The 17,829-nt window shown below is 34.7% G+C and overlaps 1 protein-coding gene across 1 annotated transcript in view; it reads right to left on the reverse strand.

Moving 5' to 3' along the window:
- Positions 1–17,829, reverse strand: part of DNAH14 (dynein axonemal heavy chain 14) — a 274,100-nt gene that overhangs the window by 159,622 nt on the left and 96,649 nt on the right. The window contains exons 27-30 of the mRNA XM_072948673.1: positions 15,089–15,176; positions 11,654–11,907; positions 7,313–7,544; positions 6,585–6,638 (exon numbers count right to left, since the gene is read on the reverse strand). Coding sequence (XP_072804774.1) covers positions 6,585–6,638; positions 7,313–7,544; positions 11,654–11,907; positions 15,089–15,176 — 628 coding nt within the window. The remainder of the gene's footprint in view (positions 1–6,584; positions 6,639–7,312; positions 7,545–11,653; positions 11,908–15,088; positions 15,177–17,829) is intronic.

The raw sequence follows: 17,829 nt of genomic DNA on the forward strand, positions 1-17,829 counted from the left end.
CCTTAAGATCCAAAATAAACAACTGATACTCCATAAACCACAGTGCCAGAGAGGTATGAGCAAGACGAAGAAGCAGAGAAGCCTTTCCCAATTAAAAGAACAAGAGGAATCCCCTGAAAGAAAGATCAATGAAATAGACATCCGATAGCCTACTAGATCAAGATTTCAAAAAAGGAGTGATCAAATTGCTGAAGGAATTAAAAGAGATAGTGTTTAGAGATACAAAATATGTCAAAAATGAAATTGAAGCTATAAAGAAGAGCCAAGTAGAATGGGTAAACTCATTGACAGAGATGAGGAATGATCTAATAGCTGTGCAAAGCCGACTAAATAATGCAGAGGAACGAATTAGTGATCTAGAAGACAGGGCAATAGAAAGCACCCATTCAGAAGAACTACAAGATAAGCAAATAAAAAATAGTGATAATAGCATAAGGGACCTATGAGGTAATATAAAGCGTCCCAATCTTTGCATAATAGGGGTCCCAGAAGGGGAAGAAGGATCAAAGGGGATTGAAAAGGTTTTTGAAGAAATCATGACTGAAAACTTCCCAAACTTAAAGAAGGAATCAGATATCCAAGTCCAGGAAGCTCAGAGGGTCCCAAACAGGAAGAATCCAAATAGACCCACACCAAGACATATCATAATCAAGATGGCCAGAGTCAAGGATAAAGAAATGATTCTAAAGGCAGCAAGAGAAAAGCAAAGAGTGAATTACAAGGGAACCCCCATAAGGCTCTCAGCTGATTTCTCTACACAAACACTACAGGCCAGAAGGGAGTGGCAAGATATATTCAAAGCCCTGAATGAAAAAAAGATGCAGCCTAGGATACTTTATCCAGCAAGGCTATCCTTTAGGATAGAGGGAGAAATAAAGAGTTTCAGAGACAAAAAAAAGCTGCAGGAGTTTAGCAACACTAAATCCATGCTAAAAGAAATATTGAAAGGGCTATTCTAAATAGAAAAGCAGCAGGATGCTACAGAAATGAGAAACTCACAACTGGAAAGGTGATAACTCATGAATTACAAATAAAGAAAACACGAAATTATAAAAGAAGACATACAAATCACTGAGAGTGGGAGAGGGAGGCAGGGAAATATAGATTTTTTTTTCTTTCTTTTTTAAATTTTTTTAACAGTAGGATGGGTTTGAGATCATGTTATTATCAGCTTAATAAAAACAGTTATAGTAATAGGTTAATAGATTTACAAAAAAGGGTAACCACAAGTCAAAAATTTACAAGGGAGTCACAAAAATTAAATAAAATCCATGATAATACAAAGGAAAATTACCAAACCACAAAAGGAAGAAGAAAGGAACAAAGAGGATATACCAATTCAACTGCAAAGATAAGTTCAAAATGGCAATAAATACACATCTATCATTAATTACTGTAAATGTTAATGGACTAAATGCTCCAGTCAAAAGACATAGAGTGGCAGACTGGATAATAAAGCAAGAACCTTCAATATACTGCATACAAGAGACCCACTTTAGGGAGAAGGACACATATAGATGGAGAGTGAAAGGATGGAAAAGGATATTCCATGCAAATGGAAAAGCCAAAAAAGCAGGTGTTGCAGTACTGATTTCAGACAAAATAGACTTTAAAACAAAGGCCATAAAGAAAGATAAAGAGGGACATTTTATAATGATTAAAGGAGTGATACAAGATGAAGATATTACACTCGTTAATATATATGCGCCCAATATAGGAGCACCTAAGTACATAGAGCAATTACTAACAGAGATAAAGGGGGATATTGATGGGAATACAATCATAGTTGGAGATTTTAACACTGCATTAACGTCACTAGACAGATCTTCCAGACAGAAAATAAACAAGGCAACAGAGAAATTAAATACTACAATAGAAAAACTAGATTTGGTGGATATTTTCAGAGCTTTACACCCCCCAAAAATAGAATATACATTCTTTTCAAGTGCACATGGAACATTTTCCAGGATCAATCATGTACTTAGACACAAAAGAAACCTCAACAAATTTAAGAAGATAGAAATTATCTCAAGCATCTTTACTGACCACAATGCCATGAAACTGGAAATCAACAACAGAGAAACAAAGGAGAAAAAAAGAAAAGCATGGAGATTAAACAATATGTTATTGAAAAAACAATGGATCAATGAGGAAATCAAAGCTGAAATTAAAAAATACCTTGAGACAAATGATAATGAAAGCACAACTACTCAAAACCTATGGGACACAGCAAAGGCAGTGCTAAGAGGGAAGTTTATAGCGATACAGGCCTTCCTCAAAAAAGAAGAACAATCTCAAATAAACAAGTTAACCCACCACCTGAATAAATTAGAAAAAGAAGAACAAAAAGCCCCAAAAAGCAGCAGAAGGAAGGAAATAATAAAGATCAGAGAGGAATTAAATACAATAGAGATTAACAAGACCATAGAAAAAATCAACCAAACCAAAAGCTGGTTTTTTGAAAAAGTAAATAAAATCGACAAACCTCTGGCCAAACTCACAAAGAAGAAAAAAGAGAGAGCACAAATTAGCAAAATAAGAAAGGAAAATGGAGAAATTACAACAAACAAAATAGAAATACAGAATATCATACGAGAATATTATGAAAAACTATATGGAACCAAACTGGATAACCTAGAGGAGATGGACAAGTTTCTGGAAACATACTGCCCACCAAAACTGAATCAAGAAGAAACTGAACACTTGAACAATCCGATCACTAGAAAGGAAATAGAAATAGCAATTAAAAACCTCCCTACAAATAAAAGTCCAGGACCGGATGGCTTCACTGGGGAATTCTACCAAACATACAAAGAAGAACTCATACCAGTCCTTCTCAAACTCTTCCAGATGATTGAAAAGGAGGGAATACTCCCAAACTCATTCTATGAAGCCACCATCACCCTGATACCAAAACCAGGCAAAGACACTACAAAAAAAGAGAATTATAGGCCAATATCACTGATGAACACAGACGCCAAAATCCTCACCAAAATTTTAGCAAACAGAATCCAACAACACATAAAAAAGATTATACATCATGACCAAGTGGGGTTCATCCCAGGGACACAAGGCTGGTTCAACATACGCAAATCAATCAATGTAATACATCACATCAACAAGAGAAAGGACAAAAACCACATGATCATCTCAATCGATGCAGAAAAAGCATTTGATAAAATTCAACATCCATTTATGATAAAAACTCTCGCCAAAGTGGGTATAGAGGGAACATATCTCAACATAATAAAAGCTATATATGACAAACCTACAGCCAGCATAGTTCTCAACGGTGAAAAACTCAAAAGCTTCCCACTAAAATCTGGGACAAGACAAGGATGCCCACTATCACCACTCCTATTCAACATAGTCCTGGAAGTCCTAGCCACAGAAATCAGGTAAGAGAAAGAAATAAAAGGGATCCAAATTGGAAAAGAAGAGGTAGAAGTGTCATTATATGCTGATGACATGTTACTATATATAGAAAACCCTAAAAGGTCCACACAAAAGCTACTAGAGCTGATTGAAGAATTCAGCAAGGTAGCAGGTTACAAAATTAATGTTCAAAAATCAGTTGCATTTCTTTACACTAACGATAAATCAACAGAAAAAGAAAGTAAAGAAATAATCCCCTTTAAAATAGCACCCATAGTAATAAAATATCTGAGAATAAATCTAACCAAGGAGGTGAAAGAATTATACACAGAAAACTATAAACCATTGATGAAGGAAATTAAAGAAGACTTTAAAAAATGGAAAGATATTCCATGCTCTTGGATTGGAAGAATCAATATTGTTAAAATGGTCACACTGCCCAAGGCAATCTACAGATTTAATGCAATCCCTATCCAATTACCCAGGACATATTTCACAGAACTACAACAAATCATAATAAAATTTATATGGAACCATCAAAGACCTAGAATTGCTAAAGCATTACTGAAGAGAAAGAAAGAGGCTGGAGGAATAACTCTCCCAGACTTCAGACAATACTATAGAGCTACAGTCATCAAGACAGCATGGTATTGGTACCAAAACAGACATATAGACCAATGGAACAGAATAGAGAGCCCAGAAATGAACCCACAAACTTTTGGTCAACTCATCTTCGACAAAGGAGGCAAGAATATACAATGGAATAAAGACAGTCTCTTCAGCAAATGGTGTTGGGAAAACTGGACAGCAGCATGTAAAACAATGCAGCTAGAACACACCCTTACACCTATACAAAAATCAACTCAAAATGGATTAAAGACTTAAACATAAGACAAGATACAATAAACGTCCTAGAGGAAAACATAGGCAAAACATTATCTGACATACATTTCAAAAATTTTCTCCTAGAAGAAATAAAAGCAAGAATAAACAAATGGGACCTAATGAAACTTACAAGCTTCTGCAGAGCAAAGGAAACCAGAAATAAAACAAGAAGAAAACCTACGGAATGGGAGAAAATTTTTGCAAGTGAAACCGACAAAGGCTTGATCTCCAAAATATATAAGCAGCTCATACGACTCAATAAGAAAAAAATAAACAACCCAATCCAAAAATGGGCAGAAGACCTAAACAAGCAATTCTCCAAGGAAGACATACAAATGATCAAAAAGCACATGAAAAAATGCTCAATATCACTAATTATCAGAGAAATGCAAATCAAAACTACAATGAGGTATCACCTCACAGCAGTCAGAATGGCCGTCATTCAAAAATCCACAAATGACAAATGCTGGAGAGGCTGTGGAGAAAGGGGAACCCTCCTCCACTGCTGGTGGGAATGCAGCCACTATGGAAAACAGTGTGGAGATTCCTCAAAAGACTAGGAATAGACTTACCATATGACCCAGGAATCCCACTCCTGGGCTTGTACCCAGAAGGAAATCTACTTCAGGATGACACCTGCACCCCAATGTTCATAGCAGCACTATTTACAATAGCCAAAACATGGAAACAGCCTAAATGTCCATCAACAGGTGACTGGATAAAGAAGATGTGGTATATTTATATAATGGAATACTACTCAGCCATAAAAACCGACAACATAATGCCATTTGCAGCAACATGGATGCTCCTAGAGAATGTCATTCTAAGTGAAGTAAGCCAGAAAGAGAAAGAAAAATACCATATGAGATCGCTCATATGTGGAATCTAAAAAACTAAAACAAAAACAAACAAACAAAAACAAAGCATAAATACAGGACAGAAATAGACTCATGGACAGAGAATACAGACTTGTGGTTATCAGGGGGGTAGTGGGTGGGAAGGGATAGACTGGAATTTCAAAATTGTAGAATAGATATACAAGATTACACTGTATAGCACAGGGAAATATACACAAAATGTTATGATAAATCACAGAGAAAAAAATGTGACAATGAGTGTGTATATGTCCATGAATGACTGAAAAATTGTGCTGAACACTGGAATTTGACACAACATTGTAAAATGATTATAAATCAATAAAAAATGTTAAAAGAAAAAAAAAAGAAGAGAGGTGGATTCCGGACCAGGCAGGAGTGGGGCCAGCTTTTGTTAGGTGTTGCAGAAAGGGGGAAGAAGCCGGAATGGGAAAGAGCTCCTCTGGCCCACAAGCATTCGAAAGTTGGTTCCTCCCACTCATTGCAGGAATCAGGTCTTGTCCTTATTTAAAATTTAGACATTTTGTTTATCATGAGATTTTTTGGCATTCATTTTGATTGTTAAAAAAAAATACTCATTCAAATACAATTTATCTTGATATAGTGGATTTTTGGATCCCCTTTTAACCTTTGCTTAGCAAGCAAGAGCTTCATTCACTTTACCCTAGTCCCAGTCCTGCTGGGCCCCACGGGAAGGTAGATTCCAGGGAGGAGGTAGAGGCTCTTTGGTAAGTGTTTTAAGAATAATAATTCTATCAACTTATTTAGATTTACTGATATTTTTAATATGCCATGAGAATACAAATTATAAATGCATAGAGGCAATGTGCTTTGAGCTACAAATGAAATGACAGCAGTAAAATGTAAAAGGTTTGGACTTAACTTGCAAAACAATAAATTGGAGTGTTTTGAAACTGAGTAAATTTGTAACAGGCATAGAGGTACATGAAGTTTTAATAAATATTTCAGAATGTTATATGTCTTAGATAATGTGCAATCAAAACAAATTAAGGCTGATATAAAATTGTAATCATCTATATAAACTGTGACTCAAATTTTTGTGTTAATCATAATAGCCTCATTATTCTTAATTATTACATTTTGAGTAAAAAAAAGCATAGAATTAGAATTTATAAATTTATATTAATGAAGTCATACTCTTAATTTTTTATATATTCATGTTCCAATCAATTTTGTTTAGAAAGATCCCTCTGTTAAAAAGTTTGAAAAATCACTGTCTTAAGTAGTTCAGTTGAATAAAAGTAAACTGTAAAGTTTTTTAATTACATTCTAAGTTTCTCTTCTATCAGTTTAAAAGAATTAATAGCACTCATAGTTCTATTAATACTTAATGTCTAAGATAAATATTTTTCTTATTCTTTTGATCCTCAATGAATTATTTTTTATGTGTACAATATTTTTTGTTGAGTATATATGAATAAACTTTACCTTATAATCCAAATCCTCAAAACAGTTGAAGACTACACAATGTTTGCCTAAGGACTGGGAAACAAAAATAATACTTTACTATATTTCTTGAATTATGACACAAAATACTAATGTTAAAAAAACTTCTGGGGTAATAAAATGTCTTTAATCTTTTGAGAAAACTTTTGCAATATAAAGATGAATTAATTACCAAATTTAGAAATTCACAAAACTCAATAAAGTATAAACGTACATATACTGTTACAGGTTAGTTGATTAGTACATGATGCCTCAAGGTCAGATTTTCTAACACACCAACAAATAAACTAAGCAAAAACATTTCAGTGATGTCATAAAGTATACCCTTTGCTTTCATCAGTTGCTTCTTTCTGTTCTTTTCTTCCACACACACACACACACACAGCTGTTAATTACAAAGACTAGACAAAAGTCTATGTATGGGGCTCAACGTAAACGAATCACCCCTACAGGAAAGGAAAGGGGGAAAAAACTATAATTCACACATTAGTTAGTATAGTGGTATTCCAAGTAAACACAAAGCATATGTTGACTCACTGAGATCCCAAGTCCCAGTACACAGTAAGCATTCAAAATTAACTGATGAATTGTACGAATTAATGAATGTGTTATATGAACATCTTAATAACAGGAGTGGTGTAAATTTAAGATACTGTTGAAGTTTATATCACTAAAAATTAGTTTTTATTTTGGATACAGAAACTACTTACTTTTGCTAGATCTTTGACACTCTCGGTTTTTCCTGTGCCGGCTGGACCAGCAGGGCAGCCTCCTAGATTCAAGTGTAGTGCCACAGTGAGAGTTAGCCAGCATCTGTCAGTAAGAGGCGTAATAACCAATCTTGGGGTACAGCCCAAGTACTCATAGCCATAAGTAAAGCTGGCATCTCCTTGAGATACATAACACAACTTTTGTTTTTCATTCCATTTATATTGCAAATGTCTGAAAACAATATTTTAAATGCTTATATTATTTGGGAAAATTTATTTAAAAATTTTTTTCATATGCAGAAATGTAAGATTAAAATGGAGTACTGATTAAAAACATAAAAATCACAACATTAAAATCAAATGAAAAAAGTGATGGATAATTCATCAATTACTATATTAGACATGAAATATTAGAATCTGGAAGACTACAAACATGAGCACTCTTCCCTATGAGGAAAGAGGCCTTGCTGAATTATGCTGCTTTGGTGTGATGGTCAGCATAAATGAAGGATTTATATAGGAAACATTCCTATGAAGGTTTTACAGTTTCCATAAGAATGCGGTTTAAGACATTATTTGTTATAGCCACAATCATTTCTATGTAACTTGTACTGTGGTGAAATTGTATTTATCTTTTAAAATTTTCTTTTAAATTTTACACAATTTTTAAGGTTACTTCCCATTTACAGTTATTACAAAATATTGGCTATATTCCCCATGTTGTACAATACATCCTTCAGCCTATCTTATACTCAATAGGTTATGCCCTCTACCCCTCCCACCCTGATAGTGCCCTTCCCCTCCCTCTCCCCACTGGTAATCACTAGTTCACTTTACCTGTATGTTTCTTTTTTGTTATATACACTAGTTTGATTTTTTAGATTCCACATATAAGTGATATTATACAGTATCTGTCTTTCTCTGACTTATTTCACTTAGCATAATGCCCTCCAAATCCATCCATGTTGCTACAAATGGCAACATTTGGGGTGCAGGTATCTTTTTGAATTGGTGTTTTGGAGGTATACCCAGGAGTGGAATGACTGAATTGTATGACGGTTTTATTCTTTTTAGTTTTTTGAGAAACCTCCATACTGTTTTCTCAGTGGCTGCACCAATTTACATTGCTACCAACATTGTTCGAGGGTTCCCTTTTCTCCACATCTTTGCCAACGTTTGTTATTTGTGTTCTGTTTCATGGTAGCCATTCTGACAGATGTGAGGTGACATCTCATGATGGTTTTGATTTTCATTTCCCTGACGATTAGCTATGCTGAGCATCTTTTCATGTGCCTGTTGGCTATCTGCATTTACTCTTTAGACTAATGTCTATTCAGTTCTTCTACCCATTTTTTAATCAGGTTGTTTGTTTTTTCTGATTTTGAGTTATATGAGCTGCTTATGTATGTTAGATATTAATCCCTTATTGGTCATATCATTTGCAAATATTTTCTTCCATTCAGTAGGCTGTCTTTTCATTTTGTCCATGGTTTCCTTTGTTGTGCAAAAGCTTTAAAGTTTAATTAGGCCCTGTTTGAATATTTAACAATATTAAATCTTCCCATCCATGAACATGATATATCTTTCCATCCATTTTTGTTGTCTTCAGTTTCTTTCATCAGTGTCTTATAGTTTTCAGAGTACAAGTCTTTTGCCTTCTCAGGTAGGTTTATTTCTAGTTATTTTATTCTTTTTGATGTGATGTTGAATGGGACTGTTTCCTTAATTTCTGATAGTTTGATGTAAGTGTATAGAAATGCAACTGATTTTTGAATGTTGATTTTGCACCTTGCTGTCTTTAATTAGTACTAACAATTTTTGGTGGAGTCTTTAGGGTTTTCTGTGTATAATAGTATCGTGTTATCTGCAAATAGTAACAGTTGTCCTTCTTTTCTGATTTAGGTGACTTTTATTTCTTTTTCTTGCTTGATTGTTCTGACTAGGATTTCCAGTACTATGTTGAATAGACGTGGCAAGAGTGGGCATCCTTGTTTTGTTCCTGATCTTACAAGAAAAGCTTCCAGCTTCTCCTTGTTGAGTATGATGCTGGCTGTGGGCTTGTCATACATGGGCTTTACTATGTGGAGGTACATTCCCTCTTTACCCAGTTTGAGCTTTTTTTTAAAGTCATGGATGGATGTTGAATTTTGTCAAATGTTTTTTCTGTATCTATTTCAAGATCATCTAATTTTTCCTTCATTTTGTTAATGTGGCATATCACATTGATTCATTTGGGTATATTGAAGCATTCCTGGCATAAAGCCCACGTGATCATGGTGTATGATCAGGGAAAGACTGGGAGACGGGCATTTCTTTTCATTCCTTCAGCACTGAGCCTGGGGGAATAGCCACTGCTAGTCCTTGCCAACTTGTTAGTAACTGTTTCTTTGTTTGTTATAGTCCGGTATGTCTTGTGGATGCAAGCCCAGTTGGCTTTCAGAGCTAATTGTTTTGTGAACTCATCCTTCAGGTGGAAGTCTTAAAAGTTGGGGTGCTAGATGTTGGATCCAAACTCATTGCTCTTCAGAGAAAAGCTGGGAGTTGAGTTTCCTAATGACGATATGTCACTGTGCTAGGGGTGGGGGTTATGGTGAGAGTGTGTCCTAGCCTTTTCTATTCATTTTGACGTGGATTTTATCTAGTTTGTCCAAAGTTAGGAACCACTCAGCTAGTTTCTGGAACTTTTTCAAAAGGAGTTGCTTTGTGTGCGGCTGTAGATTAGGTGTGTCTGTGGAATAGGTGAGTTCAGGAGCTTGTTATGTTGCCATCATGGGCTGGAACCCTGGTATGCCTTCCTGACTGTATTTTATGTCCCCACCAGTGCTGACTTAATTCAAAGCAGAAATATCAGAGGATATTTTTGGAAAGAATTTTTCATAGTTCCTTTTATTAATTTTTAGGTTCAAAGCAGCTTAATAAATAATTTTGTCTTAATGACTTAATAGCTTGTTTAAATTACAAAAATAAGTTAAAAGAAGAACACATTCATTTCATTCCTAAATAACTGCAGGGATGTGCGTGCCTGCTGTGTACTGCACAGCTTCTCAAACCCTGAAATTAGACTGGATGATGCCGACCTTGTTTCCTGTGCCACGTTAATTTTCACACAGTACTTACTTTTTATCAGGATCACTGCCAAAAACCTAGCTTTGTAAGGATAAGAAGTCACTGAAAGGTTGTAGCATGATCTACTATTTCCATTGTGAACTACTTCAAAATACTAGTTTGCTTGGTATCTGACAGATGTTGTATATCCCTATAAGTTCCTCAAAAATTTAAAATATCTTGCAGCACCCTGTGAGTTCCCTATGGTGCCTTGGGACAACTTGGCACATCTTGGAACACTATTTGGGAACTACAGCCCTTGAATCATGATACATTCACAGTCTTATTAGAATCTTCTCTTTTCTAGTTTACTTTTCCATATATGTTCTTACCCTTTCATTTTCACTTTGCAGGGTGATGGGTCATAAACATGGCATATTTCTTTGCCAATTAAGAACGTATATAGTTCTACTTCAGTAAAACAAACACGTGAATATATATAAAACATAAAATATTCTCATAAAATATACTTGACAGTGGTGACAGTCAAATGCATCAGCCTATTTCCACTCTTTCCCTAGAGTTTAAAGGAAATTGTCATACCTAAAATAAGGAAATTTATGCTAGTACAGAATTGCTTAAAAAATAAAGACTTTTCTTGAGAATCAAAGACCTTATGCAGGCAGGACAGTTGCTTTCCTATGAACAGAGAAAATTTTAGGGAAAAAAATTAATTCAGAGTTTGAAACTTCACATTTATGATAGGAATCTTATGCTTGATCTCCTTGTCAAAGTCAGTGGCTTTGTTTTTCTCTACTTTCATATTTGTATATGAAATATTACATGCATGTGAATAGATACTAATTGACTCTGGGTAGGAAGAAGGGAATTCTGAGTTAGAGAATTGGCTGGAATTGTTCTCTGATTTATTTCCCAGCTTAGTCTGTTCCCAAATTGATAGCATATAGGGGAAAGAAGAGGTCTGAAACAGAACTTCTCTTACTACCAACTGAAAACTGCCATCTAGCTAAATGGTGAAAGCGAAAATGCAGCTATAAGAGCGTAGTCAGGAAGATAAAGCAAAAAGAAGTTAAAATGAAGGAGAAGGACAGCGGAAAAGAGAAAGAAGAAAGCACAGAAATACAGTACTCAAATTGGAGCAATTTGCTTAGAATTTTTGTATATTCCAAAAATTAAAACTCAGGTTTGACAAAGTTTGAGGTAGAGAGTTAATTTACCTAGAGACAGGTATGTGAGAAGTTATTCTATGTAGAATATTAATTTAGATTTACCTACCTTGTCCACTCAAAATCCTCTGCATTGAAAATACCTTTAAGTAGTAAATCTCTCACTATATCTCTGCAGTGAACATAAAGGGTAAGCAAAGCCCCTAGCACAGTTTTTGTCCGAGAGTTACTAGCATCCAGCACTACCAGCTCTGCAGCCTCCTCTAGATGACGTAACATACCCGCATGGACTTTTTCCACCTCTTCTCTTGAATGAGAACTCATAAAACTTTTGATACAATCATTATAAAACATGATCTGACTCTGAAAAAATAAGATATAAAAATAATATTTAAAGCATAAATTCTGTAAATTAAAACATGTTTTCATGAGGTGTATGTGGTGTGTGTATGTTTATGTGTGAGTGCATCTGCATGTGTGTAGAAGAGACTTCTTACACATTTGCGTTTATTTGAGAGTTAGAGACTGAATTTTGATTAATGCTTGTGGAGGCCTTATTCTTTAATAAATGGAAGATATATTTATCACCGATGTTTATGCTTTCTAGATCTTGTACTCTTAATCCATCATCACTTTGGCTAAGTAATAACCTGGGGATAGTAATAATGGTAGGAAAATCCAAGATGAAATTAGTACTGTTTTCTCACTTGGACTCAGAAGTACTATGTCTAGAATATGTTAAGTTTGTAATCAGGGTTTTTAGAAACTTTATATAACATCTATCATTTGATGCATCTTTTGACATTCTTCCCATATATACTAGAGATATTTTAAGAAGGCTACTGGATTAATGATAGATTGACCTGGCACTTAATGGAAAGAGCTATGTCAGGAGGCTCATAGGTTTCTGGCCTGTAATTAGGTAAATTGTGATTCCAATCACTAAGATATTACCCACTGAAGGAAAAACATGTCATAGGTGAAGGGGCAAATGAGTTCATTTTGTGATATATTGAATTTGAAGCACCTAAGAAACATGTAATAGAGGTATAAAGAAAAAAATATAGGAATAATTAGCATAGAGGTAATATGTATAGTGGTGAGATTTTTTTTTTTTTCTTCCCAGAGCAAGATAAGAAAGTATAGGATGGGAAACCTGATGTATCATTCAGTATTTCGGCTGCATGCAACAGAAACTAACTCTGACTTTCTTAAAGGATGTTGTAGACTTTCAACAGCAGATCAATAGGAGGTTAGAGATGAGGCTTGGGAAGTAAGCAGGAGCAAGAGTCTGGGCCAGGAATCAAGAACCACAGTCAAGGTCATGGTAGAGCCTGGTAGAAAGCCACTGTAGTCCATTTTTGAGATATTTAAGATTCACAGCCTCAGGAGAGAACATTCAATTGGCTGGGTCTCGTTCGTAGGCTGCCTCAGTGAAGGCTGAAGGAGGATTTGGATCTGGTAAGGTCGACTGGATCTGGTAGAGCCAGATTTTTATTTATTTACATAGATAAATAGAGGGGAATTCTCAATTACTATAGTTTGGTTAAATCCACATTGAAATTCTCTTAGTAGCCAATGCATGTAGTCATCTCATCATTCCCATTCCTTTAGGTGTCTACTCAGAGACGGCTCCTAGTCACATTATATTTGCAGACATACAAGAGAAAAGGAAGCTGTAAATTGCATACTGGGATGAGAAATTAGCAGTAGAGAGGATAGACATGGGAAAAACAAAAGTATGTTCAATGATTGAAGTTGAAATCTATCATGAAGTGTTTCTGGAAACAGAATACAGACTTCTTCTAATTGTTAAGCATGTTTGGAAGACCAGGGATCTGGGAAAGACCTTTTATTAGTAAAGCAGATTTGACATTTGAATGCCTGGTAAACCACAGAAATATGCACACTGATTCCTTATAATTTTATTGCCTTCATCAGCAACAGCTTAAAAAAGTCCTTAGCTTAAGATCTGAGAGTATTTTATCAATATTCAGGCAAGTGGGTAACAAAGGGGACTAAGGAGATTTGATAATCGTAATTTGTGTCCACAATCCCAGGTTATCTTAACAAAGACTTGAAAATTATTAGGTAAAGTAAAAAAGATGTGATATTCTTTAAAGTTTAATAGAGAACTACAAGGTCAAGTATGCTTTAAAATACGTGATAATGGTAGTTCACGGCAATATGGTTTCTACCTTCATAACTCTAGGAAAACTACTGTCATCAAGATTCACGTTGATCCTCATAACTGACAGACATAATGACATTTTCAGACCTCTCTAGAGCATTTAAAGATGATGACCACTCACCTTTTCTAGAGAAAAGTCAAACAAAAAAGTCCCTCTCTCCTCCCTTAGCTTCCATGAAAACTCATAATTTCCTTTCTTTTCCTTTTTTTTTTCCTTTAGCCACTCTTTCTCAGTCATGGATTCCCCTTCCCTTGTCTGCTCTTTAAACGCTGATGTTCCCAGGGTCTTTCCTTGTCCTTCTTCTCTTATTCTACACATTCTTCAGAGGAAATTCCACTACACTCCTGGTTTACATACTAAGTCTTCTAGTAGTTCAACCACCACTTCACTAGGTTGTCTCCAAAAAACAGCCTGTTTTGGCTTTCTTGATAGGACACAATCCTAGTTTTTCTTCTTTTTCTTTCTGACTTCTACAAAAGCAATAATTAGCATTAGCAAATATGCATATGATAGGCAGAACAATGTCTCCCTTCAAAGAGCTCCCTGTGCTAATCCCCAAAACTTGTGAATATGTTACCTTACATGGCAAAATGTTGATAAAATTAAGGGCATGAGATGGAGAGGTCATTCTGGATTTTTTGAGTAGGCCCAATGCAATCACATACTATACCCTTAAAATTGGAGAACTTTTTCTGCTTCTGCAGAGGGAGATATGACTACAGAAGAAGGGTCAAAGAGAGGCAACATTGAATATGAAGGAAAGGATCATGTGTGAGGTGAACGTGATAACCACTACACTATGGAAACTTGACTGGGGAAAGGATCATGAACCAAAGAATTCCAGAAGATGGAAAAAGACAAGGAAATGGATTCTCCCCTAAAACCTTCAGAAAGGAATATCACTCTCCTGACATCTGGAATTTTGCCCTGTGAGACCTGTGTTGTCCTTCTAACTTACAAACTTCAACATGATAAATTTGTGTTCTCTTAAGCAATTAAGTGTGTAAGTAACTTTTTAATGACAGCAGTAGAAAATGAATACAATGCAATATAGTGATATCCCTAGGAAAATGATTTATGGTTTACTTTCATTCAACATTTTATTATGAAAAAATTTAAAACCATGGAGAATTGAAGGAATTGTAAAATAAATATCCATATACCTATGACCTGCAATTCTATAATGAACTTTCTGCTATATTTACTTTATCACATATCCGTCCATCTGTCCATCTGTCCATCTTGTTGTTTGATACAGTTCAAAGTAAGCTACATATATCAGTATCCTTCATAATGTGTTATTTGAATTGGTTAAAAATAAATACTTGTATATCAAAGTAGAATTAACTTACCACAGTGAGTACCACTTGTCCTGGATGAGATACCACCCATAGGGAAAATTTTTGGTAGTACCAGTCTTCAACTCCTTGACTTACAAATCTATAAACAATAACAACAAAAATTTATAACACTTGTATCTAATCGTTGATTGTGGCCATTTAATGATTAAACATGATAAAATTACAGGAATATCTTCCTTTAGGTCTCTGATTTTTCTGTTTTAATTTAGGTATATATATGGGGCCAAATATAGATAATGGAGCTTTAATTCATGAATAATGAAATGTTCCTTAAACTTCTCTTTACCGTCATCTGCACTTTTCCAATGAGACCACTGAGTTTCTGGGATGGTAAAGCTATATTCAACTAGGAGATGACACCTATTAGCTTTGAATTTCTAAGACTATCAGTGACAGAAATCAGTATTTGAAATAATTTCTATAAAACTGAATATTGGGCTGAAACAACCAGGTGAATTTTAACAGTAAAATCTTATATTTAACTTCAAAAAATAATTATAATTTAGCTATTAAAAATAATGGAGAAAATAGGATTTCTGAAAAATATCCCCACATTTTAATTTAAGATCAAAGTTCATATGCACCAACAGTATGTTTTCATATTGTTATAGTGCTTCTTCTGTATAGAAGTTTTAAGTTTCTGTAGTTAAACTGTTCAATCTTTTTGCTTTACATTTTATCTGACATCATGCCTTAGAAATTCTTAACACTAAATTTCATTTATTTTCTTTATGCTTACATAACTTCATTTTTTTACTTATCAGTCTTAGATTTAAATATTTTAAATGAATATTGATTCTTCAAATTTTGCTGCAACTGCAATCTATTTTTATTATTTTCTTATCAGTGCCACTGAGAATATATTTATAATGATTTTTTATATATTTCAAAGTAATATCAGTAGGAAATGCATCTTTCATCAATTAAAATGACCTTTTATTTTGTTTAATGGCTTTGTTTTCTTTTTGTTTACTGTTCCATGAAATATCTTTACTATGTTTTTTATAATTTTTAGTGCATTGCTGTATCTCTCAAACAGCATATAGTTATGTTTCTCTTTTGACAACATTTTCTTCTAATTGAGATCAGTAAGAGAGGGCTTTCTAAATAGGGAAACCAATGGACCTCTGCCCCCATACTGAGTGCCTGGTAGCCATTCAGAATGAAAACTCAGAGAAGTGCTTGGTGGAGTTCTCTTAGGTTTGGGGCTGGATGGAGAAGCAGAGTTAAGCCTGAAATAACTCCACATATCCTAAAAGGCAACAAAAAAGAGAGAGATGCTTTCTGAAAAAATTACTTGGAGATATATACAGCAAAATGAGAATAAAATTTTAAATGTGAGACCTATGAAACACTAATGAATGAAAACAAAACCAACCAAAAAATTTACTCAGCCTGGATAATTATTGATCCATAAATAGGGAGCTAACAGCAATTTGGAATAAAATTCTAAGCAATTACAATACAGAGGAGTTGATGGGAGGAAATTAAGAAGTGACACATGCTCTTTGAGGGTAAATTGGAGCTATTTACTATAGGCTTTGATAAAAACATGTTTCACTAAGTGTATTAAAATCAATAAAGTATTCACTAGAAAAAAGAAAGTACGTGTAACTTTATCACTGCTACACCAAAAGAGATGAATAAACTCAATCTAACAACAGTAAGTGAAAAAAAACCCAAACCAAAAGCCTGGACAATTAGAAAACAGCAGGAGTCCAAATGTGATGGTAATCAAAATAAATGTTGAAGGCAGTTTATCAGTCAGCAGGAGATAGCACATTCATAAGGTTACTTGAAGAGAGTTTAATGAAGTGACTGCAGAGAGGAGGGCAGGGTTAAGGGACCAACACAGGGCTGGTGAAGCACCAGGGCCTAGCAACAGGGGGCAGCTACCAGGCGAAGGCCTTAAGGAGTAAGGGGAGCAATATCACTGAAATCTGGTGAGGGCTGGAGACTTTGGAGAAGAGCAACCTGTTAAAAGCTGTGGCTTTAGGTAAAGAAACAGATTTTGCCAAAACTGAGTAAGACAGGCAGGTAGCCTCACATTTGCCCTACCCAATCGGAACCTGTAAGGCTAGAAAGGAATCCAGGTTACACAATCAATGGACATGAGTGTCCCAACTGGACCAAGACAAAAAAGAGCAGAGGACAGATTTTCTTCAAGTACAGATTAACCAGCACTGACAACAAGCACTTTGATATTGGTCAAAAGTAAAACAAAATAAAAGCAAGAATTAAAATGCATTCTTGATTTAAGGAATATTAGCATGACATAAGAATGTTAAAAGTAACATTGTGATACAAATGTTTGTGATCATGGAAACAGGTATAACAAGTTACTGATATTTAACAAAGTAGCATATAAGCAAAAATATTAACTGGTTAAGTATCAATATAGTGACTAAAGGTACACTCTACTAAGAAGGTTTATATATAACAACATAGCATCAAAATATATGATAGATGCTAAAAATAGAAAAGAAACTGATGAATCCACAAAAAGTAGGAAATGTTTTACACAGTTTTCTTAGGAAATAAAGTTAAAGGCCAACAATTGAATAAGAAAATCAAAGAAAATTCAACATAAGGAACATTATTCATGTAATTCATGACATCCACAAAGGCAAAAGTGTATGTGAATTTCTCAAAGATTCATAAAAACATCCTTATTAAAAATTTCACAAACTAGGAATAGAATAAAACTCTTGACTTTGATATAGGTAGGGTAT

Source organism: Vicugna pacos, chromosome 23, assembly GCF_048564905.1.
Source record: "Vicugna pacos chromosome 23, VicPac4, whole genome shotgun sequence".
Lineage (NCBI taxonomy): Eukaryota > Metazoa > Chordata > Mammalia > Artiodactyla > Camelidae > Vicugna > Vicugna pacos.